At 40.8% G+C, this 24197-nt stretch overlaps 2 protein-coding genes and 4 non-coding genes across 6 annotated transcripts; 4 read left to right on the plus strand and 2 right to left on the minus strand.

Moving 5' to 3' along the window:
- The first annotated feature begins 1529 nt into the window (after positions 1-1529).
- LOC108094784 (general odorant-binding protein 56a) lies at positions 1530-2139 on the plus strand. The gene is made up of 2 exons (XM_017195558.2): positions 1530-1597; positions 1656-2139. Exons 1-2 carry the CDS (start codon positions 1541-1543, stop codon positions 1989-1991), a joined length of 393 nt encoding a protein of 130 aa, XP_017051047.1. The 5' UTR covers positions 1530-1540; the 3' UTR covers positions 1992-2139.
- A 14416-nt stretch (positions 2140-16555) lies between these two features.
- Positions 16556-18380, plus strand: LOC108094821 (odorant receptor 56a). Its single transcript, XM_017195592.2, is given in 7 exon segments — positions 16556-16856; positions 16955-17385; positions 17457-17649; positions 17652-17671; positions 17729-17830; positions 18125-18277; positions 18330-18380. Coding segments are annotated over 7 exon segments (1251 nt in total).
- Positions 18381-21765: 3385 nt separating this feature from the next.
- On the minus strand, positions 21766-21837 carry Trnae-cuc. Its single transcript has one exon. It is a non-coding gene; the product is annotated as a tRNA-Glu (tRNA).
- A 279-nt stretch (positions 21838-22116) lies between these two features.
- On the minus strand, positions 22117-22188 carry Trnae-cuc. The gene has a single exon. It is a non-coding gene; the product is annotated as a tRNA-Glu (tRNA).
- Positions 22189-22626: 438 nt separating this feature from the next.
- On the plus strand, positions 22627-22698 carry Trnae-cuc. The gene has a single exon. It is a non-coding gene; the product is annotated as a tRNA-Glu (tRNA).
- Positions 22699-22848: 150 nt separating this feature from the next.
- Positions 22849-22920, plus strand: Trnae-cuc. The gene has a single exon. It is a non-coding gene; the product is annotated as a tRNA-Glu (tRNA).
- Positions 22921-24197: the final 1277 nt, after the last annotated feature.

A 24197-nucleotide genomic window follows, 5' to 3' on the forward strand; every position in this document is an offset into this window, starting at 1 on the left:
TTCACAAAGGCCACGCGTCAATTAAGCTGAAGTAGATGTAAAATGTGTTTTAAAAGCTTGGCCAATATTGTTTTACCAAGCGCACTGAGACTCGTCGGCGGGCAATTGCGTTAGCGACTTGAAGTCCGGACTTGGGCGCGTGTTCCTTCCGGCTTGGCAGCACGTGCCCCCGGAACCGAAGACGAACTTGCCCCACATTCCGTCAGGGCTTAAAGCGCAACTTAAAGGCGGATGGGCAAACTACTCGTTTTGGGCGGTGGAAAAAGGCAAAACGGTTCGAGCGTTCCCAACACATTTTTGGCATACTTCACACAATCTACTGATGAAGTCAACTGGAAAACTCGCATAGCTTTGATGTTTCGACAGCAATTGCAATGTGTACACACGGATACACTCACCAACACGGATATACAACACACACACACATATACACACACAAATGCTCAAAGGATGCCATTTGTTCGAATGTCCTTTGGCGCATTTCAAAGCCCGAAACTTCAAAGCCCAAAAATGACCTTTGTGTGCGGCAGAAGCTGTGGCCAGTTGGCCCATGCGAAAGGGGCCACTAAATAGTAATTTACTAAATTAGTTTGTTCTTCTAATTACCACTATGAGATTGCCATACGGCCAAACTAAAGCCGAGCTCCTTGCCCGCTAAGGGCTATTAAATTTTTTGCAATTACTCTAAAAGGATTTCAATTAGCGTTTGAAATCGCATTAAACTAAACGAAAATGTGCGCACCACTCAAAAATAGTGCGAAATGTATTATAATAATATTCATACTGCTAATAGGAATTATAAAAACATTAGCCGCAGTGCTGGCGCAAAAAAGCCAATTACCGTAATACCGTACAAATGCAATTACAAAATATCGGAATTATGTAATCGGCATCGGGATAGTCGCCATTTTCAGCGAATCCCTTTCTTTTCAAATAAATTATGCACTACGGTAAGCGTGTTAATTAATCAGCGTATTTTCATCACAAATTGCAGCGGGCTTAGTGGCAAATTATTTCGTTGACCCTTTTCGTTAATAGCTTTGGCGCATTCTAAACAAATGCATTCCTACTAAAATTCACCCTAAAATAAACAACTAATTATTCATAATTAAGCAGATAGCAGCAGTAATTATGAACCAGATAAACGGACTTGGATCAAGGTGGCATTTTGCTGCCCTGCTAAATAAATTAATTATAAGAATTATTTTGTGTAAAACTCCTTTTCCCAATCTTTTTGTTTAATTCTGACGTTTGAAATATTTTTTAAGGCAGTAAGTTGCTTGCCTAATATTATTTTTCTAATATTAATTGTATAAACTGCATCAAAAATTAAACCGACCTTTAAGTTAACGACCTTGGCAGTGGCAATAAATTTCGAAGTTAGTCAGTCAGCGTGACTGATGCTTCTCTACTTTTAGTGATAATCAATATGCAGCACAAAATGAATTGACAAATTCAAAGCGTCACGCAAAGTTCAGGTCAAACTATAAAACCAGGTGTAAATTTAGTGAGCGATTAGTTAACTAGAAAGCGAAGCAAAATGAGGGCTACTTTGTCTTTGACTCTGCTGCTTAGCTTCATTGCAGGGATTCTTTCGGTGAGTAATAAATTCCTATAAATTGGAATATATTAACAGGGAAAACCCTCCCAAATAGCAAGAAGGATTGGATTCCCAGATATCCGTGGCCTTAGTGGAGGGTTGCATTAAGGAAAACGGAGTCACTGAGCAAGAACTGGCTGACTTGAAATCGGGCAAGGTGAAGCCCATGGATGCCAAGGATAACATCAAATGTTCCACCCAATGCATTATGGCGAAGAGCGGTTTCATGGACTCCAAGGGAAATCTCATGACCGACAAGATAAAGGCTCACTATGCCAACACGAACTTGAAGGACGACCTCGAAAAGGCTTTGGAAAAGTGCAGCAAAGTCACTGGTGACAATGCCTGCGACAAGGCCTACAAAATAATGGCCTGTTTTGCAGGCCACTAAAAGCCTAAAACGATAAAAAAAAAATTGGTATTGAAATCGAGGAAAACTCTACCAAGAGCAACAAAAACAGACAGCAACTAAAGAGCAGAACCATTTTTATCAGAAATGTAAAAATTACATTTTATAAATAATATAAAAGTAGCAAGTACTTATGTGTTTTTTATCCACTTTCAACAGATTTTCCTTTAAACATTTCCAGAAATTACGGATTTACAAACGACAATTATCAGTTAACATTCACCAGTCATTCAATTTACTTAATTTGATTTATTTCAAGAATGCTTAAACTCGTTCATCTTTCAATTTGACCCTGTTAGCCTCTTTGGTGGCTAATTTGGTAAATATTCCCGAAGCATCTGTGAAATGCCAGCAATTTAATTATTTCGAACCGCTTTGGCGAAAAGGCAGAGAGCTCTCATAAAATCATAGCCACCGGCAACAATTTCAATCGAATTGTCCGGGTTCGGGACACTCACTCTTTGCGATGCCGCTCAACTTTCAATGTTGTTGTTATCGAAGACAAACTAAGTTTTCATATATAAATAGACGCTGCCGGCTGGAAGCGCCGTGGCCCGGATTCTCAACGATTTTCGGGGGCAGGCTACATATTGTATTTCGAGGAATTTTTAATTTCTTCATTGTGAAAATATTTATTGAAACCGAACATCGCCGAAGGCACCGAAAACTTGACGGAGCACTGGCATCGGGCGCAAAAAAGGGACAAAAGAAAACAAGAGCTCGAAAATTGCGGAGTGCGCGGAAGTTAACTGCTGGATGGTATCGGAAAATCTCCAGATTGGAAACTGAGCGAGTGACTTTAACGGGGGCTCAGTTGCAGCTTAATGGGCAGTTCTCTCCGGACAGCTCCGGTAATAGCCACTGAAACCTGGGCAAACAAATTGAATGAAATCAACTCGTTAAAAAGTAAATAACTCTGATGAATGGCTGAAATGCACAAAGGTGGCCCCAGGTAGGAAAAGCTCTCGGGTTCCCTCCGCCTGCCTGCCTGCCAGCCTGCCTGCCTGCCAGTCAATTGAAAATGAAATACAAATAAAAATGCAAACAACAGACCGACGCATCGGTCACATACAAATGCTGGCTAAGCAGAAGGCTGCAGGATATGCCGCTGCCGAGGATGTCTGGTCTGTCGGGAATGGCCGAGGAAATTAGTAGACCCTTTCACAAAAGGAGATGAAAATGTTGGAATAGCAGAAGGAAATGGGCTGTAAGCCGCCGCAAGCCGAGCAAGCCAACAAGCCAGGACATCGGACTTGCAGACTTGCAGAGTTCGCCGCAGGGGAAAAGGAGCCGGGTGTTTTCCTTTCACATTCATCGATGAACTTTCAATAACAGAACTTTGGCCTGCCGATTTTTTTTATGGCCAGCGGGCTTCCTTCGCTTTTTATGCACCCCGTTTCAAGGATATGACATTGAATTGCAGTGCTTGCCGGCCGAAAGTGCAGGGTGGCAAAAGTTTTCACCGAGGAATGGTTCCGGTTTCGGGCCTGAAAAGTTGCTTCCCAAAAAGTTACTTTGCGAGGGATAAGAGCCCTCGAAACCAGTAGAAAACTTATCTGGATAAAAATGGATCTGGAAAATGAGCGCAGATTTTTTCCGTCACATACAATATTTATAAATTACTTTTTACTTCATTTTGAAGTGTTTAAATTTATTGCACAGAGATGAGGTAACAAAAAAATGGTAGTTCCCACTTCTTGGCATCCAATTACCTATTTTATATTTTTATATGGTAAAGAATTATTATCTAAAACATATGGAAATAACTAAAATTGCTAAATAATAAACCATAATTTCTGCGTGTAAGTCTCTCGTGATTAATCCGTCAGTTTCACACCCAAAGTCACAAGCTTAATTACATTTCAACATGGATTCAGCGAGCAGGATCCCCAAACGTTTCCAAGGCAACACGCTTTTCACTAGTCACCTTGCCACTGCTGTTGACAATTTCCAGAGCAGTGCTTCGCATTCAGACATCCCATCGAGTTCACCTTTCGACGCCGACTCCCGACCAACCGCAGTTTATTAAAAGCTAAACAGCCAAGTTGCCGATGCTGCTGCCAATGGCAAGAGCAGGAAATATGCATAAATATCCATGGAAGACTGAGGAAGATGCAGGATACCCCCGAAAACCCAGCTCCACTCCAATCCAATCCCGACTCGGCATCAGCCAAGTCAAAACCCATTCAACAACAGTTTCGCATAATTGTAAATTCAAGTGGAAATGAATGAATTTACGCTGAACTCGACAGAAAATACCAGCAAACGAATGTTGCTGTTGCCTTCGCTTTTGCTGTGCTGTTGCTTTTGCTGTTGCCGTTTTTCCCGAGCAGGTAACACGTACACTTAAAAAAGGATTTTAAATTTTATAATACAAAATAAAATTTGGAGTAACATAAAATTAAAAGATGTTATAAGATTCTTTATGATAATACAAGTTTAATAATAATAATTTAATAATTTTAAAATGTATGGAAAGATATATTTCGAGTTTTATCTAGATATATTTATAAGCTATAAACAAGAGATATAGCTTTCAAGGATCTGCAGAGTTGGGGAATGAGTTTCAAATTATTGTAATTAAAACGTTTAATATATTTGGAAACCATGTTAGGTAAAGATACTAATATATATATTTCTCTATAAAATAGATACGATATTCCGCACGAATTCCCCTTCAGGAAAGTTGGTCCTTCGATGATTTCGCCTCCAGTTTTTTGGGTGTAACAGGTAACTGCGAAGGAGGTAACGGATGCTGATGGCGATGGCTAACGGTAACGTTTCCCAATGGCGCGCAAACAATATGGCGTCGCCGTGGAGGTCGAGGATTCGAAGTGGGCGTGGATGTTGGGCGTTGGGCGCAAGGGCGGTGGCAAAGTGGGAGTGGCAATCGGGGCCGGGTGTCCCGTTAGCTGTGGCGGAATCACGTTGCCTGCATATTTTCATTCATTCGCTTCAACGTCAACGTCTGCCGACGACTGCAAAGTTATGGAATGCATAACGGCCTGTGCGCTCCCCTTATGTATTTGCACTTTTGTGTATCTGCCGGATCCATCCGGCGGCGCTTGAATGTACACACTTCTTGTTGCTCTGTTGGCTTACCCTTCAAGTATTTACGCCTTTATTTATTTAACATTTCAATTGCATATTTTCGCACAAAAGCGCGTGCCAAAACGAAAGGATGGCGTTGATGGGCGGCGATACCCTCGATCCCCAATCCCCAATCCCCTCGCTGTGCAATGTCAATGCCCAGCGACCTCAAAGGGTTAATTCGAATGCTTGTGGGGGCTTAGCTCCCGCAAATTTCTGGAGGTCCTGCACGTTTCCATGGGCGTGACCCATGCAAAATGTCCATACTCAGTGTCATTGCTCTGGCTTCAAAAGTTCTCAAGGGGCGCTTCCGCTCGCCAGTAAATTAAAAGTAAATATTAAATCGGAAAAATATTGAAGCTTTTAATTTAAGCATTTTGTTTTTATCTGTGGGATAAAGGAAAATTGTTTCAAGGGTCTTACAAAATTATTATAATAATTTTATAATTACATATTAACTGTTTAACCCAGTTAAATTTTTATAAGAGCGAAACTCATTTAACTAAATTCCTTTTTTGTAAATTTTAATGATGATTTGTATTTTATGGGTATAAATAGTAAAGGTTCTTGAGGAAATTTTCTTGAACTCGTTTTCCAGATACTCCCTTTACCTTACTGAAAAAGAGTACAGATTGCGAATGCAACTGACACTTTGATGGGCATGTCGAACATCGTACCTTGTTCCCGAAGTGTATGCACAACACTTTCATTTTTCTTTAAACATCCATCCCCGATACCATTTCGTCATCATCATTTTCATCATGAGTGATGATGCCATTGCCATAGCGATTTCCACCGGCGCCCCAAAGTATGCAATACAACGAGGGGGAGTTTTCCTCAAGTGTTCCCGTTTTTAGTTTAGTTTTGGGGCTCTTTTGGGCTGCTACTGCTGCTGCTGGTGACATCGATTGTTATTGTTGGCCAAACAATGGCAAACATTGCCAAATACATTTGCCTGCGCCGCCAGGGAGCATCTACGCGTACGTCTGCACGTCACTCGAGATAAAACCGGATTCGGAGTCGGAGGATGAGGACAAGATTGATGGTTGCCTCCTAAATGATACCTGATTGAGTGTGCCGGCGAGTGTGTTTGCCTCGGCATATTCAATATTGTCAGGGGCTCGGGACTCCTCTTACCGCTTAAGTGTCATTTTGTGTTCTCGACACGCATTTTATGGCAGACTCGCAAAGTTTGGCTTGCCCCCGAAAAAAAAAAACAGAAACACGCGCCCGTATAAGTTTGCGTATGGATATGGGATATGGGATATGGGATCACTCCGCCTCCTTGAGATGCCGCTGACACTGAGTGAGATAAATGGTGACAAGTTTGTAGGCCAATTTGCGAACTAAACCGTCTAACAGGCGCCACACACGAGCCATAACCAATCCGCCTGGCTCACACAATTAACTCCGCGGGGCCCGAAATAAAATGCAGCATGCTGCAATTTAGCCAGCAAAGTTGCATTTCACAGATGACTGGATTTGGATCTGGAGCTATAGCTATAGCTTCCTAACGGTTCTTCTCGCCGCCTGGCTGCCTGGCTGCCTGGCTTCTTTGACTTTGGCTCACAGTGCTTGTCGTAATTTTCGCGCCATCAATTTGGAATTACTTGTAGCGCTAGTGCTGCGCGAATTACATGCTTCATTGGGCCTTCGCCCGTTGCCGCCGATTGAAGATGGCAAACTCTGTTCGGCTCTTTGGTGGAGCAGCCAGCCAGGTGCTCGATGATGGCTCCATGGACCCAAGGCTGGAATGCAGCTGCGATTTTAGCATAAGTAGCGCAAATTGTATGCATTTCGAGCTAAGAGCGCTCGATGGAACGCCCCGACAATCGCAGCGAGCGACGCAATTACCGATAAATGGAAGCTGGCTTTCATCCACTTAACGCTTGTTATGGCAGCTTTACAAAGTGTTGATTCCGGCACTGCAAATTAGATAACTGGCAGAGTGTGGAAAGGCAACTTATTATATAAGCTGATTAGCCATCGGAAATAGCTGCGGATTGCCCATCAACGATACCCTTGCACCTCGATCGAAAATTATCTGGAATTTGGCCTTGGGTGTTCTATTTACTTAATTGTGTGAAGAGGATGGTTTTTATGCTTTTCCGAGTGGTGCGTTTATTTAATAATAATTGAGGTGGATAAAATAAAATATGTACATTTTGCTTATGCGTCTTTCTGTGCTTGCTTAGCTTCTCGTTCTTCTGCTTGTTCTCTTATGACTTATCTTATACATATAAACAGTGTTCTTAAATGCTACAAAAATGTGTTGTGAAACGGTTCAATATGAATAGCTGTTCACAGTCGGCCTTTCCTGACAAATCGCAGCGTCCTCGCAAGATTCGGGATGTGGTCCTGGGTCGTCTTCAAAATCGTCATCTTCATCTGGGTCATCGGGAGGGAGTTGGCACCAGCGCTTCATTTTGTCGGAAGAGTATACCGACTTGTAGTGTCTCTGCTTCCTCTGGGCATGTGGGATATCTTCCACCAGATATCTGTCGTTTGGCAGTACCTTACTGACAATAAAAGGACCTTTATAACGAGGCTCCAACTTGCGCGATGTGCCTGTGCTAAACGGTTCATTCTCGACCAAAACAAGGTCTCCAGGGCTATACATCGTTGGCTTAGAATGTCTGGCATCGTAACGTTTCTTAGCAGCCGCTCGATGGTCGTTGATGGTGTTCGCTGCATCTGCTCTTAGCTTTTCCAACTCTGCATCCGTTAACATCTTCTGGTTCTGGCCTTGAATTGCATTTGTCAATGTGTTCTTCAGAATGTCTCGGGGCTCGTAACCATACAAAAGCTGAAATGGGGAACATTTAGTAGTGCTGTTTATCATGGTGTTAATACTCCACTGGATGGTACGCATGTTTTCATCCCAACGTTTTTCTTTTTCATTTAAGGGCAATAACATTGAAAGAATAACTCGATTTGTTCGCTCTGCATGTCCATTTGCTCTAGGCGTCCTTACAGCATTGAGTATGTGCTTTACATTATTTGCCTTGCAGTATTTTCCAAAGTCTTTTGAAGTAAATGCTGTGCCGCGATCGGTGATTATTCTGCTGGGCATTCCTAAATAGCTGGTTACATCTTGTAGAATATCAATGACGTGTTTGGTTGCTGTACTCTTAACTGCTCGAATGATAGTAAACTTGGTGAAAGCATCGACAATTACTAAAATGTGTTCATTTCGCCTGGAACTTTTTGGAAAGGGTCCCAAATGATCCATGTGGATGGTAGAAAACGGGATTGGATTGATGTCATCGTAATGGTACTGACCTTCTTGACGTCCACCTGGTACCTTATAAATTGCGCATCCAACACATGACTTGAGGTAACTCTTAACGAAGTTGCGCATTCGGGGAAACCAAAACAAATTTTTAATGCGAGCAATAGTTTTGTCTGTGCTCATGTGTCCGGCTTTATCATGACATTCATTAAGAATATGGAACCTTAACTGCTTCGGTACAACCCATAACAATTTGTTGTTATACTTTCGAAACAAACGATCTTGCTCGATAACGTACTCCTCTGTCTCTGAAGTCTTCTTCAATTTCATCTCTGCAACAATTTTCTGAATTTTCTCGTCCTGTAATTGTATAGAAAATAACCAATCAGATTCGTCAATAATAGTTTTTAAAATCTTAAGGCATGCCGTGTCCATTTCGCGAGCATCCTCGAATGGAGCTCGACTTAGTGCGTCTACGTGGTACATTTGTGTTCCGGCTCGGTGAATAATATTTATGTCAAATTCTTGAATTCGCAACCACCATCTTGCAATCCTGGGTATCAGCTCTCGTTTTTCCATCGATGTTTTTAGTGCATTACAATCAGTAACAACTTGTATCTGTTTGCCATAGATATAGTATTTGAATCTCTCCAACGACTCAACAACTGCTAGCGCCTCTAACTCGTAACTGTGGTAGTTCTTCTCCGCTTTAGAAGTAGCTCGACTATAGTAAGCGATTGGTTTAAGCTGATCCTTTTCACGTTGCAATAATACTCCGGCCAATCCAATGGAACTAGCATCTGTGTGTAGTTCATGCTCGGCATTTAAGCGATAACTGGTGATAACTGGATTTGATATTAGGCATCTTTTTAGTTCGTCAAAAGCTTCTTGTTGCGGTGTTTCCCACGAGAATTTCTGTTCTTTTCGCAATAGCATACGCAATGGTTCAGATGTTATGGCATATCCAGCAACGAATTTACGAAAATAACCGGTAAGACCTAGAAACTTTCTCACATCGGTAACATTTGCGGGTTTCGGAAACATTTTAATGGCGTTTGTCTTAATCTCTCCTGGGCTGATGCCTTCTGCATGAATCTGGTGACCAAGAAATGTTATCGACTGCTTGAACAATTCACACTTATCTTGGTTTAGCGTTAATCCACATTCTTTTAGAACATTTAGGACTCGGTTCAGCTTCTCATACATCTCGTCAAATGTTTGGCTACCAATAAGAATGTCGTCCATGTAGTGTATCATGTCGCCGCGTTTCACTCTCTTCTGTAACTCTGCCATGAGTCGATTGAATACAGCTGGGGCGTTCTTCAATCCGAAAGGGAGTCGCTTAAATTCGTATAGTCCATCCGTAGTTATAAATGCTGTGTACTTTCTGCTTTGGGGTGCAACTTCAATCTGGTAATATCCGCTATTGAGATCTAGGGAAGAAAAGTATTTAAATCTTTTTGCCTCTTGTAAACGCTCTTCGATATTGGGTACTGGGAAATTTTCCTTCTGAATGAGCTTGTTAAGGCGGCGGTAATCGACGCACGTACGATCACTACCGTTCGGCTTCTTGATAAGTACTACCGGGCTGGCATATTCGGAATTTGATAAACAAATAATATCCTTCTCCAAAAGCTCGTTGACCATTTTGTTGACAATCTCCTTCTTCGGCTCGGAAACTCTGTACGGGGCTTGAGATACACCTTGACTGCTATTAACGATGATATTGGCTTGAACTATGCTCGTTTTTCCTATTCCTTGCAATCCTGACGAAAAGACATCGGCGTACTCCTCCAGCAGGTTTCTCATTTTGTCTCGCTCGTTTGTGTTCTGAAAATTATCCAAAAGTTTTTCGGTTATGCTGTCACTTACAATTGTTGTCGGCTTCGAGACTGTTCGCTTAACTTCGCTGCTGCCATGCTCAACACCTAGAATGAGTTGTGAACTGATAATGACATCCTGTCCTAATAGAAGATCTTCCTGCAACATATCGTCGTCCGTTACATATAATTTTGCCTTGATGATTTTTCCATCGACGTCCATGTCCGTAATGATCATTTCCTTAAGCAAACATGATCCTCCGCATATTCCTTTTATTTTCATGGTACACTGGTGACGGTCTCCATCAATTTGGTGAGCAACTGACCTGCGAATAATGCTAACTTGACTACCTGTGTCGATGAATGCGTTGTACTTGTGCGAGTGAATCCTGATTTCCTTCGTGAAAAGTTTGTCGTGATTTCTAACTTCCATACGCATAACGTTTGCCATTCGACAAGCTTCTTTTGGGTCGTGAAACTTATTACATTTACTACAGCGCGTCTTTTTATTCTCCTTTGGGCAATGGTTGGCGAAGTGTCCCGCTTCTCCGCAATTGTAGCATCTCTGGGCATCCTTTTGTCTCGTTGGTCTAACATCGCTGTCCTGCTTCTGCTCGTTGCTGCTGCTTTTTGGTACAAACTCTCTTTTACCTACTGTTGTTCGGCCTCTGTTTACAAAAAACGATTCTGCTGCTTCTCGAAGTTGCTTCATAGTTGCGAAATTAATAGCTGCAATACTGTTTTGCAGTTCTCGGTGCTGTAGACCTGATCTGGCATATCTGATGATCGCTGCTTCACTAAGCTGGTATCGCACTCCAAGGGCTGACATTCTGAAACAGTATTCCTTGACCGTCTCCTTCTGTCGTCTGGTTGCATTGGCCATTTTAAAATGCACTTCCGCTTCGTCTGGGCTTGCTCCGAATTCTTCTTGAATACCTTCTGCAAAACTACTCCATGTGGTGTGCAAAATTGGTGATGAATCAAGCCACATTTTGGCTGGACCTTTTAGCCGTGTATAAATTGCGAGCAATACGAATTTGTCGTCCCACTTATAAGCGTCAACCACTTTATTGACACGATCGATGAACTGGCTAACCGATATGGCATTTTCGTCACTGGGGTCAAACTCTGGTAAGGTGTTAGCAATCTCTTTAACCGACGCTTGCCTAATATTGTTGGCATCTTGTACCGCAGGGCTGCTCTCGTTCCTGATCTCTTCGATTTCTGCTTCTCTGTTTTGCTGCTGCTGATGCTCCACTTCAACTGTGGCTGCTGCAGATTGCCTCTGAATGCTAATTAACTGAGCCATCATTTCTTTCAACTCCGTCATCTCATTCTGCAATTGTGAAATTGCTGCTGATTGCGTCATCACTTGTTCTTGTTGTTGGCTACTTAGCCCACTTGGTGCTGGCATCTCTATGTCCTCCGACTGCTCAACTTCAATAAGTCTTTGAATTAACTCAGCTCTAGTGCCTGAACTTGATACATTCCTTAATCGTAGCAAGAACTTTAGCTCATCTACTTTAAGCTCTGCAATTTTTGGCATTTTCAAAATTATCACTGTCTTCTTTCAACTATTTCTTGCAATTGGCCTCGACCACAACTTGCATGTGCACGCACGATTTCCAGGTTCACTGAGACTCCTGATGCTGCTTCTCGAAACTTCTTAGAACTCAGGTTCACTAAGATTCCTGATTCTCTGCTTTGAATCCGTCTGCCGCGTTGAAAAGGAACACATCCGTAATTTCCAATATCCTTTGTCACATAGACCTTTGGGAACACATCCCATTGAAAACTTCCCACGCCGACGATTCTAGTAGCTTTTTCTAGAATTTTCTTAGCACTTCTCTGATCCACGTTTATCCAACCTCAAAAACATCATTATTATCCCACTTCTGAACTGTGAAGAGGATGGTTTTTATGCTTTTCCGAGTGGTGCGTTTATTTAATAATAATTGAGGTGGATAAAATAAAATATGTACATTTTGCTTATGCGTCTTTCTGTGCTTGCTTAGCTTCTCGTTCTTCTGCTTGTTCTCTTATGACTTATCTTATACATATAAACAGTGTTCTTAAATGCTACAAAAATGTGTTGTGAAACGGTTCAATATGAATAGCTGTTCACAATTGGTTATTAACCTTATAAATAATGTTGGTACTTCATTAGTTATATCAACTGCTGATATATGTATATATACATTTATTTTAAAGATCTTATGAATACTAAAATAATGAATTGTATAATATTATGCAGAGCTTAAAAGTACATAATTAGGTTTTTAGTTTGCAAAGACAATTTAATTCTTTATCTCACTTTTACTGAATATTAAAACCCTTTATTTTTTTACGATTTTTAACCAGGCGGATTGGCTTTTCGTTTGAAACTTGTAAGATTTCGCCGCTGACCACTTTAGCCTTGTGATTAATCCACCCTTAGCCGAGAAACCCCAAGTCACCGAGTTCCACCTTTCGGAAAGAAAAGAACCCCAAGCAATCCAGCAACCGGGAAGAAACAAGCCAACCCCACGCCCCACGCCGCCCGCCCCCTCTTTTTGGCCACAATTTATGCCTGAAAACGCTCCTTGAAGCGGGACACGCAAACCCAGCCCCCGCATTCCAAGCCCTCGGGCACTGTAAAATAAAAATGAAAACTGAAAAGGATGAAAACTGAAGCAGCAAACTGCATTCATCTGCGCACAGTGCTCGCTACCTACAGAAGTACAAACAAACGATGGCGTGCCTCTCGGGATTCCAAATGGCAGGGGGCGAGGAACGGGGTCGGGATACTTGGCGTATACTTTGTGCCACGACTACTTTTTACTTTTCTTTAACATTATTTTGCACTTTTCAATTAAAAAAGTGTGCACCCCACGCAGCCAGGGAGCCGTACTGCCAGAGAACCAGGAAAAACAGGCAACCAGGCACCGGCAGACCCGTCAGACACAAGCCAACAAACTACGGCAAAGGGCAAAAGTAACCCCAAAAGCGGTCGAAATGCGGGGGGTTGAGGGGGTTGTGGGCGGTGGGCAGTGGGCGGGGAGCAGCTGCCATAATTATAATTTCTTAATGCAAATAAAAACTCGCTGTGCTGATTTTTCGCTTTTGTAGAGAACCACAATTTAAACATTATGGACTTTTACTTGGACGCTTCGCATTCGCTCTCTCATTTGTGGGAATGCCCTATATCGGATAGTGGGTCTTTGAGTTCGTTAAATAATTCTATATAATTCTATAGAACAGATCCAAAGATGTTTAAGCCCCATAGAAATGCATGGTATTTACAAATTATTCAGTGTGGTTAAAAGGAATGCAATAAATGGTTGAAGGAACAAATAAACGCTTGGTACTTTGATTTTAAAATAAATAAAATAAATCCTTTAAGAAATAGTATAGAAAAGAATTTGATATGTCAGTATATATCTGAACAGATTTCGTATTGTAACATGATTTTGGGAAATAAAGTTTCGGAAACTAATATCAAAAAGTCAAGAAGCTTTTTAAATGTTCATAATGTTCTTATACAAGAAAAAAAGGATATATTATGTATTTTCCAGATTTTCTGTATGTGCTCATCAAATATTTCAAATAACAATGGAAGGTCCTACAAAGAGTGTTCCGCTTTCAACTTATCGCTCAAATATACTGCAATCTCACGGTTGTTTTTCTTTTTCTTGCGCATTGCCACGGAAAAAGTGAAAAAGGGTTAAAATGGGAATTTTCCGCTGTTCCTGCTCTCTGCTCCTGGCCAACTCCAGATCCTCTGCTTCTCGTCCTGGCTATTTCTGCTGTCGCTGCCACGCCCCTTTTGGGCGCCCACCGATGTTGACCATTGTGGCCATTGCAGTGCCAACAAACATGCATAGTTAATGAGCGAAATAAAAAGCTGTGGCCTCTGCTCCCCTTAAACACACACACACACTCACATCCACACACACACACATCGCACACCCATTCGTACATGTTTAAGGACCTGGCTTTTCAACGCCAGCTCGCAATGAGCTTACGTGGCGTATAATTAATATTAAATGTTATACTTATAAATTAAATAAAATGGCGCAACTGAAGCTGGCTGGCTGGCTGCTCCTTCTTTCTTTTCAGCCGCACGATTGATGACCTGGCCGTCAAGCAGTCAGGGCAAATATATATTCCATATAGGGCCGATGTACACGGGTTCCTGGCTTTCTGTGTTTGTGGGTCCCACTATATCCCCCGAGTTATAAATGTGTGTTTGCCAAGTTTGACTTGCTACTTGCGCCACTTCCGCTGTGCGGAAAAATGCTTTTGATTTGATTTTCACCAAATGTCAACTTGACGTCACGTCGTCTGGGGAAGGAAAGCGGGAAAGCGGAAAAGCGGGAAAGCGGACGTCGTCGTTGTCGCCGCCTTTGTTGTGCCGATTCAACTGCATGATTTATTGTTTTGATGAAATTGCGTGTAAACAATTTAGTGGCTGGTTGGCGCCCAACGCCCAAGAAAACTCCTTTAAGTCTACTGACTTTTCAAAGACTTTATTTAAGGTTAAATATGGCTATATTTCAGGGGCAAAAGCAAGCGGAAAAGTTGAAATAGTTTGGAATTGTTCGCGAGTTGTGGCGGAGATTATAAAAGATTTCAGCGAAATTTAAAAACAATATTGATGATGGATGAGGGGATACATTTGAAGAGGTTTTAAAAATAAAAACCTTTTAAGTTGATCAATAAAAAATGCACTTCAATATTGCGAGATATAAGGAAAGGCTTAAATATTTGGAAACGCTTTCCGGCGGAGCTTCTGGCCTTGTAAATGAACCGCAGCCGTTGTAAATATTGAAATGCCGTTCGGAAACGGCAGCCACAAAACCCACAAAGATGTCAAGGGAGATGGAGTCAGACCGAACGAACTCCCAATGGGAATCCCCTTAGTTATGGGGCAGTTAAAGCTGCAAGTTAACCACAAAACTGAACGCAGCATCGTGTGCAATTCCGACTGCCAATAAATATGCCATAACAATAAGCAAGGCGAGCTAATATCCGATTACTCTGCCCCGGCAAATGTGGCGTGAAAAGCGCCAAGCCAAGCCATTCCAAGCCAATACGGACAGACACTCCTCCGAATCCTCGCTCCTCCTGTTCCATTTGGAAGGCATCGAGCATGAAACAAACGCATAAGTAAATACCAGAAACGAGTGACTTTCAATATCCTCACAGGCTTATTGCTTACAGCAAATTTCACGCCAGCAGACAGACAAATGCGAGGAGCTGCGAATGCATTTACACATTTGCAAACACAAACATCACAGAGACAGTTGCAAACATGCAACATACAAATATGCGTGCTGGGGAGTTTTCCACCCCCACTCCCATCGTCGACTGACATTTTCCCGAAGCTCGGAGCTTGTGAAGCATTTTCCATGCCACGAATCCGAATTCGGCGCTGGACTGGGATCGGTTCGCACCCAGTCATGTCTGAGTGCGTTTCCTCCAACGCATTTACGTTTATTGCATTTGTAAATTATTCACACAAGGATATTAAATGCAAATTGTGAAATAGACGACACACTCGTGCCGCACATGCTCTCCTCTCCACAGATACAATATCCGTTGGTGCCCATGCCCCCATGTATATATTGGCGAATTACTCAGCTCCTGCATATGATTGTCGCATGCAAAACGACTCCTCGATTCGAGTTGAGATTCTCGTTTTCCGATTCCCTATTCCCGATTCCCGCCTCGGGCCCTCTCTCCTTTGCTCTCCTTTGATTTCCTTGAATGCCATTTGCCGTAAGGACCTTTGGCCCCATGTGAGGCTGCTCGGGTCGATAGCTGGTAACGCAATCTGACCACTTGATTGACTCCGGTTCCCTGATTTGGTTCACCTGGCTGCCGTTTTGCAAATCCTGCAACTCGATCCAACGAGCAGGGATCAAAAATTAATTTTGTTAAAGCCTGGAGCACTGCTCTCAAAAGCCTTATTTATTCGTTTTCCATTACCTGATTACACCCTGGTTTGGCTGCCGGAAAAGGACACTCTCGGAAAGTGGCCAGAACAAGTTGGGGAAAAAGTTTAATTTCACTGGAAAATTTCACTGGCAAATTTCACTCGCATGCAACGCTGCCTAAACACGTTTGGCATTACTACGCTCTCGAGTGTGGACAAAGTTTTGGGTGCCGGCGAGCGTAACATGCAAATCGAATTTAAACTTGCCAACAATTTTTGAAGGCCAAATGCTGGGGGGCAAGCACTTAGTACATTACCAAATCGTCTATGCAGAACTGCAACACCTGTCGTTAAATCAGTAAACAGTGGTAATTATTCGTCACTTAACGAGGGTCCTTTCTTATTACTAATTATCCCACTTAGCAGCTTAACACCTAAGCTAAGCAATATAAAAGACGAGGAAAATAATGACTTACAAACAGTCAAAATGTTTCGAGTTAAGGATCTGCTGCTCTCTTCGGAGACCTTCGGCAATCCCATTTTTAAAACCCATTTGTACTGCTTTCGTTGGTACGGATATGTGGCTTCTAAGGATCAGAAGAGGCCTTGGTTGAGCCTCCTTCGATGCACTGTTTTCACGACCTCGATCTGGATAAGCTGCGCTCTAATGCTTGCCAGAGTTTTCCGGGGCTACGAAAATCTTAACGATGGGGCCACAAGTTGGGCCACTGCTGTTCAGTATTTCACAGTGTCCATTGCCACGCTGAATGCCTACGTGCAACGAGATAGTAAGATTCAAAACAGACTTTATTAAATAAAAGGAAAAACTTATAAAGATTCTGAACATTTAATTATTCTTATAAATAAATATTAAACATTTTTTTAGGAGTAATTTCCCTTCTACGAGTGGCCCACGAAGATATCCAGAACCTAATGCTTGTTGCAGATGATCAGGAATTCAAACTTCTGGTCTCCACGCAGGTTTATGCTCGAAATATAACCCTGGTATTGTGGGTGCCATCGGTCATTGCTGGTTTAATGGCCTATTGCGATTGTATATACAGAACCCTGTTTCTGCCGGAATCGGTCTTTAATACCCAAGCTGTAAAACGAGGAGAGGAGCATCCCATCCTGTTGTTCCAGCTTTTTCCCTTTAGAGAACTGTGCGATAATTTCGTGGTTGGATATTTGGGTCCCTGGTATGCTTTGGCCTTGGGGATCACTATCATTCCACTGTGGCATACCTTTATCACGTGCCTCATGAAGTACGTACACCTAAAGCTGCAGATACTCAACAAGAGGGTGGAGGAAATGGATGTGAGTATTCTTATAACTATTTCTGACTTTAAGATAATTAAAAACTGTAACCTTTAATTGGTTTTCTGTAGATCGCAAGACTAATTCCAAACTTGGTAACGACTCGTCTTTCTGCCAGTGAACTAACATTCTGGCGTTTACAACTCTTCAAGGAATTTGTAGAGGAACAACTAAGGATTCGAAAATTTATAAGAGAGCTACAGTATCTGATTAGCGTTCCAGTTATGGCAGATTTTGTTATTTTCTCCGTTCTCATGTGTTTTCTCTTTTTGCATTGACAGTTGGCGTGAGTTTGAATCTTTTAAATTTTTTCTTTAAAATAGTGTGATTTGTACTTTACTAGGTGCCCAGCAAAATGGATTACTTTTTTATGTTTATTTATCTCTTTGTGATGGCTGCTATACTTTGGATTTACCATTGGCATGCCACATTAATTGTTGAATGTGTATGTATATTTTTATAAAAAAGTCATATATATATAGTAAGCTCTAACCAAACAAAGGACTTTTTTGGTTCAATCATGTTAGTTTAAATAGGAATCAGTATTTGTTTTGTTTTGTTTGACTTCTCCGTTGCCAAAAGAGAAGGGAAGTGGTTTCGTGTGTCGAATGGAAACGTATCGATTCAAGGAATCCATTTCGATCGGCCAATATTCTCTCTCGTAGTTTGATTTTTTGTCCCTTTAACTGCGTTTTGTTTGCCTGGTTTTTGACTCTTTTGAGCTTTTATTTTTTTGCAGCACGATGAGTTGTCCCTTGCTTACTTTTCGAGTGGATGGTACAACTTTGAATTGCCTTTGCAGCGGATGCTGGTCTTTGCCATGATGCATGCCCAGCGGCCAATGAAAATGAGAGCCCTGCTGGTCGATCTAAATCTGAGGACCTTCATAGACGTAAGGATCTAAACTGGATGCATTTTCCGATTTCAAGAAGTCCCTTTTGCAGATTGTGCGTGGGGCCTACAGATATTTCAATCTGCTGCGTAGCTCTCACTAGTACGTAAAGGCCATTCTTTTCTGGCGGCTAATCAAATGCCGTTGTGCTTGTCAACTCGTCTGGCTAACATGACAGTAAACATGCCTTGCAATTCATTTTGCCTCTCTCACACACACACACATACACACGCAAATAAAGTCAGGAAACGGAAGTTGAGAACGTTCCTCAAACTGAAAAATAGAAAATACAAGATACGGAAACAGTCCGCAAATTGTTCTCCCCTATATGGTATATTTATACTTAATGTTTGGCTCTTGGATTTGGTTTGCTTTGTCAATTTAAGACATTTCTAAACCTGAGACAATTATTTAAATTTTTCAATATTATTGTCAAGTCACACTTATACATAAATATACAAGCAAATAGCCACCAAGATGGCAATTTAAAACCCAGTTCGAGCAAGGTGAAAGCAATTTATCACTCGAGAAACATCGCATGTCACTTGCATTGTATGTGTTTTGCTATATTGTCTTTCTCAATGGATATAAAACGATTTTTGCACTTCTTACCAACCGAAACCCCGGAGCACCCGCCCCTGGCATTTCCCTGCCGTGCCTCTAATTGTCTTGGGGGTTTTAGACAAAGGAAATTTATGCGTCTGCCCCGGCAAACGGTCAGATACATCAAGCCACCACCACGAAACTAACCAAACAAACCGAATCGTTGTTCCCTTGGGTGTATTTTTTAATATTATTAAGAGTATAGACAAAAAGTAAAAAAAATAAAAACAACCCGGTGTACCCACACCCAAATAAACACGCATTTTGCTGCGGTTGTTGTGCTCCCTGGGATTACACAAAGTGGCTAAATGGCTGATAAAGGCACACGCCGAACCTCGGCTACTAATGAGTATTAATGGCGGGGTTACAAGCGCGGCAGGTATGCCAGAACCATTCGAAAACCCAAACTTCTCGCTCCTCGGAGGGTGACAAAAGCGAGGGTCACAGATAGTTGGCTAACAGCGTGAAAAGGGTTGTTGGTGGACCACTCGATTGAAATCTCTCTGCTGAGTGCGTTACCCTCTCGAAAAAAAACTGAAGAATGCGCTGATATACATATGAAATACAACCTTTTATATTTACGCGGCATCTGTAACTCGCATTTGTTCAAGCAAACAAAAAACATGCTCAAAGGGTTGGTGGGTTACCTTTTTTATTTGCAGTTTAGGAATCATTTCAAGGCACTAAACTTTTGCTAAATACGTAAATATTTGCAATGGTAACAGTAGTGATTCTTAACACATTCTGTGGGTAAGAATTTTTTAAAATCTTTTGAAGCATAGATAGAGAAAAAGTGTCTAAATTGAATTCATCAAATTAAAGCGTTTTTTACTAAGTTATTTTTGCTTGCCCTCATTTCATAATATATGTATTTTTGTATATACAAAACAGGCCGAAAATATTATCTCCAAGTCTCAAACATTCCACACTAGTAAAAAATAGATTATACTTTTAGACCCCAGCAAAAAATATAATTTGCCGCAAATAGAAAACCACATGGCATTGGCATTGCGAATTTGTGGCATCTGTTGCCGGTATTTTAAGCAATATTGGCAAATTTTTTATGGTTTTCGCTGCGCACGTTTTTTGTTGATTATTTATGACGTTACATACATAATGCAAGCGTAATGGATGCGAGTGTTCATTAAGCACAATGAATGTCGTGCACTCAGTGCCGACCCTCGTCCCTCAAGGGGAAAATGCGTTGGGAGCCATAGAATATTGCGCGGTGTACGGTATGGTAAGTGTGCGAGCCACCCTCTTTGGGTTTTGCAGTTTTGCGAAAAAATTAAAATTTGCTGCACACATGTAATGAATATTTACAATACACTGCTGCCCTACCGCCACAAAGGAAATGAATTCAAAGGGAAAGCGATTCTCGGAACGGGGCCACAAAGAAAAAGTCCCCTTTAAGGAGGCGAAAGCCCACTCACTTTATAAGGGTGAAACAGGAGGTGAAGCCAAAGAATTGTCGTATGTTACGATTATGCGTAGTCATATCTGTGAACCAGAAATTGACTTCCGTGAATATGTATGCTCTTAAAGTGAACGGAAGTGATAAGCCTTTAAAAGTCACGTAAGCCATAATTGATTTTATGTTAGCTCTAATACAACATTAGAAATTTTAGCTTACAATTAATTCCCTTGAAATGATTAAGCCCCGGTCCGGTTGAAACATTTTTAATTATGCAGCCACTTCTGTGTATAATTCGTTTTACACTCAAATGGGTGGACGAACGTTTGTGGCGCTACCAAAGCACTCCACTTTGGCCAGCTAAGTGTTTTGCCATTAAACATTTACGATGGCACAGTCAAAGCAACACACACGCGTGACTTGGCCAGCTGTTAGTTGGCATAAAGATGGTTATTAAAATTAATTAACGCACGGCGATTTGTTGCCCGGCGCCATAACGCGAAATAATATCGTAGTTAAATTTTGAATGCATTGAATTAATCATAAGCAGCTCGCCCATCTGCCGGCCGGATATGAGCACTCGAGCTTTGCCAAAAATGAGGAGCAGTCGAAAGTCAGAGGACTGCAGTTGTCAACGGAGGACGGACCCCGCCCAGGATATCATACACATTTAAATGCAACTGATTAATCATGGATAAAGTTGTTTTTTGAGTTCACAGTTGCCGCTGCTGTTGGTCTCGTGACTGCCAACAATTTGACTTCGAACACATTAACAGTTACGGTCGGACAAAAGCGAGCAGAGGAGAGCCAAGCCGGATAACTCCCGGGGAGCAAATACGGGTCCTGCACGCAGAGGGTTTGTCACCAGCAACAACTTAACTTGGCTAACTAAAACTTTTCATGCATTGCCGTTGACAGTGCAATAAACATGCCAAAACAAATGCAGCAGCGGCAACAACAATGGCAACAACTTATGAACACAACAGCGTCAACTGACCCGCCCCCACCACGCCCATCCTGAACGACATCTTCGGGGTTAGAGGGCACCGAACCAAGGGGGTTGGGGATCTGCAGCTACCCCTTTGAAAATAGACACGTAAGTTAGTAAAATATTTAGCCGCTGGCAGAGTTGGGGAGTCGTGAATAGTTCGACGCCTTATTCCGAGAATTTCAATGGAAGCGAAGCTACTCGACTGATTTATGAAGTTTGCATTGACATCGGAATTTTTACGAGCACAACTTTTGCTTCGACTTAATTGAAGCAACCGTACGGAAAGAACCGTAACCAAATCCATTTTTACATTTAAAAAAAGATGGGGGACCGCTTGGGAACACCGCGTGTTGTTTGGCACCGTCAATAACTTTTTGCTGCTGGTTTTTATTAAGTTTGATAACAAATATTTTGATTATTTTTGCCTGTTAAAAGACAAAATTCTTAAAACTTACAAAGAAAAAAATAACATTACAGTGTTTCCCATACCGGGAATTGAACCCGGGCCTTCCGGGTGAGAGCCGGATATCCTAACCACTAGACAATATGGGATATGCGGTCAGTCAAGTCAAACACAAATTTCTGAATATGGAAAAACAAATACCATTGTCTTGTTCGCATATATTATCACTTAGTGACGAGAGCACTGATAGAGTGTAAAAGAAAACTCATGTATAATAATATATGTATAAACAAAAATTAGATCGAGTAAAAATTATTAAGATTAAATTCAAATTTCTGATACCCAAAAAATTATTTACAAATTAAATGAATCTATTAGTATCAAATAACACACACAGTAATGAAAAAAAATTCTCGATGATACCGAGATTCCCATACCGGGAATTGAACCCGGGCCTTCCGGGTGAGAGCCGGATATCCTAACCACTAGACAATATGGGAGGTGAATGCCGCGTTGGCAAAATTCCGACTGACGTAAAGTGCCAGAAAAGCAAACAATGAGACTTACATAAAAATAATTAATACACATATGTATGTTTGTGAATTCTTTTGCAGGAAATATTTAATGTTAGTATTGATCAATTATTGTGTTTTTGTAAAAATGTCAATATGGTTTTAACTACTGTTTTCTAATTCTAAATTATAGAATGTGAAGAATTATTTTTTTTAAATTTGCACTTTAACCACATTGTTATTTACTACTAATGAATCATGTTAACTTATTGTTAGAAAACCTTGTAAATACGTTATACATAGTTCATATTGCGACAGATTATAACAATAAGATCGCACGTTTTTCTTATACAACTCAACAATTTGAAGTCGGGTTTGAAGAATACACAGGCACCAACTATGGAATTTGGCGTCCGCATAATCGTCTCCCATATTGTCTAGTGGTTAGGATATCCGGCTCTCACCCGGAAGGCCCGGGTTCAATTCCCGGTATGGGAAAGTAGCATAAAAATACTATTATTTTGAATTTTGTTAAGCAACTAATTTTAGGAGATTGACCAAGGAAATAAATTTGAAAATTAAGCATTTTATGATAATTACGATATTCGTAATTAGTATAATCAGTATTTTTCACCCTCGTATGTTATATCCCATATTGTCTAGTGGTTAGGATATCCGGCTCTCACCCGGAAGGCCCGGGTTCAATTCCCGGTATGGGAAGCATTTGCTTAGACGTGGATAACATTTTTGTTTCAATACAGTTTTCATTTTTCTTCAAAAAGATAACATTAGCCTCCATTTATTTGTTCACCCCACCCTTGCAGATCAAAGGGTATTATAATTTCAGTCAGAAGTTTGCATCGCAGTGAAGGACACAAATAAAAAATTCTCACGCTGTTGTTTTTCATCAGACAAACATAATTTTAAGAATATAGCGTTTTCTAACGACTCTTCAATTACAAATTAAATTTTATCAAAATCGGACAACTATATAGTATATACCATATAGCTGTCATATGAGTAATAGTCGAAAGTATGGAAAATTTATAGAAAAATCGTCATAGGTTGACGAAGGTAACTTTCTTCTTGTTTTCAATCGTTTTAGTTCTTTTCCACTATTATAACCGAAGCGGAGTCAAGAATGCATTAAATTGTTCAAATTAGATTATATACGGCAAGCACTGAATATAAGTGAGCGTTTTTTTTGATTTTATGGATATCAGTATCAAGAAGGAGTCAATAATGCATTAAATTGTTCAAATTAGATTATATACGGCAAGAACTGAATATAAGTGAGCGTTTTTTTTTCTTTTTATGGATATCAGTATCTTTTCACTTTAAAATGAAGATATATTTTGCAATCATGGCCCTTCTGGTGTACATCGATAGAGGAGATGGACCGAAGAGACTACGTTATGGATAAAATAAAATTTTCCAAGGTGCAAAAAAATGTAATTTGCATTACTGAATAAACATACGCAAGTTCAAGAACTTTTTAAAAATGATTTTTTTTTAGTACTTTACCGCTGTTATATCCCGTCATTTAAACCTTCAATCAGACTAAGAAATTTTCAAATCTGGTGCAACGATAACTTACTTCATTTAATCAGCTCTAAGTGCGAGCTGATGAGTTTTTAGGGAATTATATACGGTTAGCATCCACATATAAGAGAGTCTAGCGAAAAGAAATCTACCTCTTAAAAATGAAGATCTGTTTTGCAGCCAGAGGGAAATGAAGGATAAAGGATTTCATTTAAGTAAAATCTATTCAATAAAAATGTTCATGGTGTGAGAAACCTGTAAAATGTATTGCAGAATAAATAAACGAAAGGTCAAAAACTTTTAAAAATATTCGTTTTAGTACTTTACCCCTATATTATCCGGAACGAAATCAATAATAATTTAAAGACTTTTTTAAATTTTATATCATATAGCATCTCTATATAACCATTTATAATAACATAATTATAATCCTGGAAAGTCATTGTGAGCAAGCA

This window comes from Drosophila ficusphila, unplaced genomic scaffold (genome assembly GCF_018152265.1).
Source record: "Drosophila ficusphila isolate 14025-0441.05 unplaced genomic scaffold, ASM1815226v1 contig_414, whole genome shotgun sequence".
Lineage (NCBI taxonomy): Eukaryota > Metazoa > Arthropoda > Insecta > Diptera > Drosophilidae > Drosophila > Drosophila ficusphila.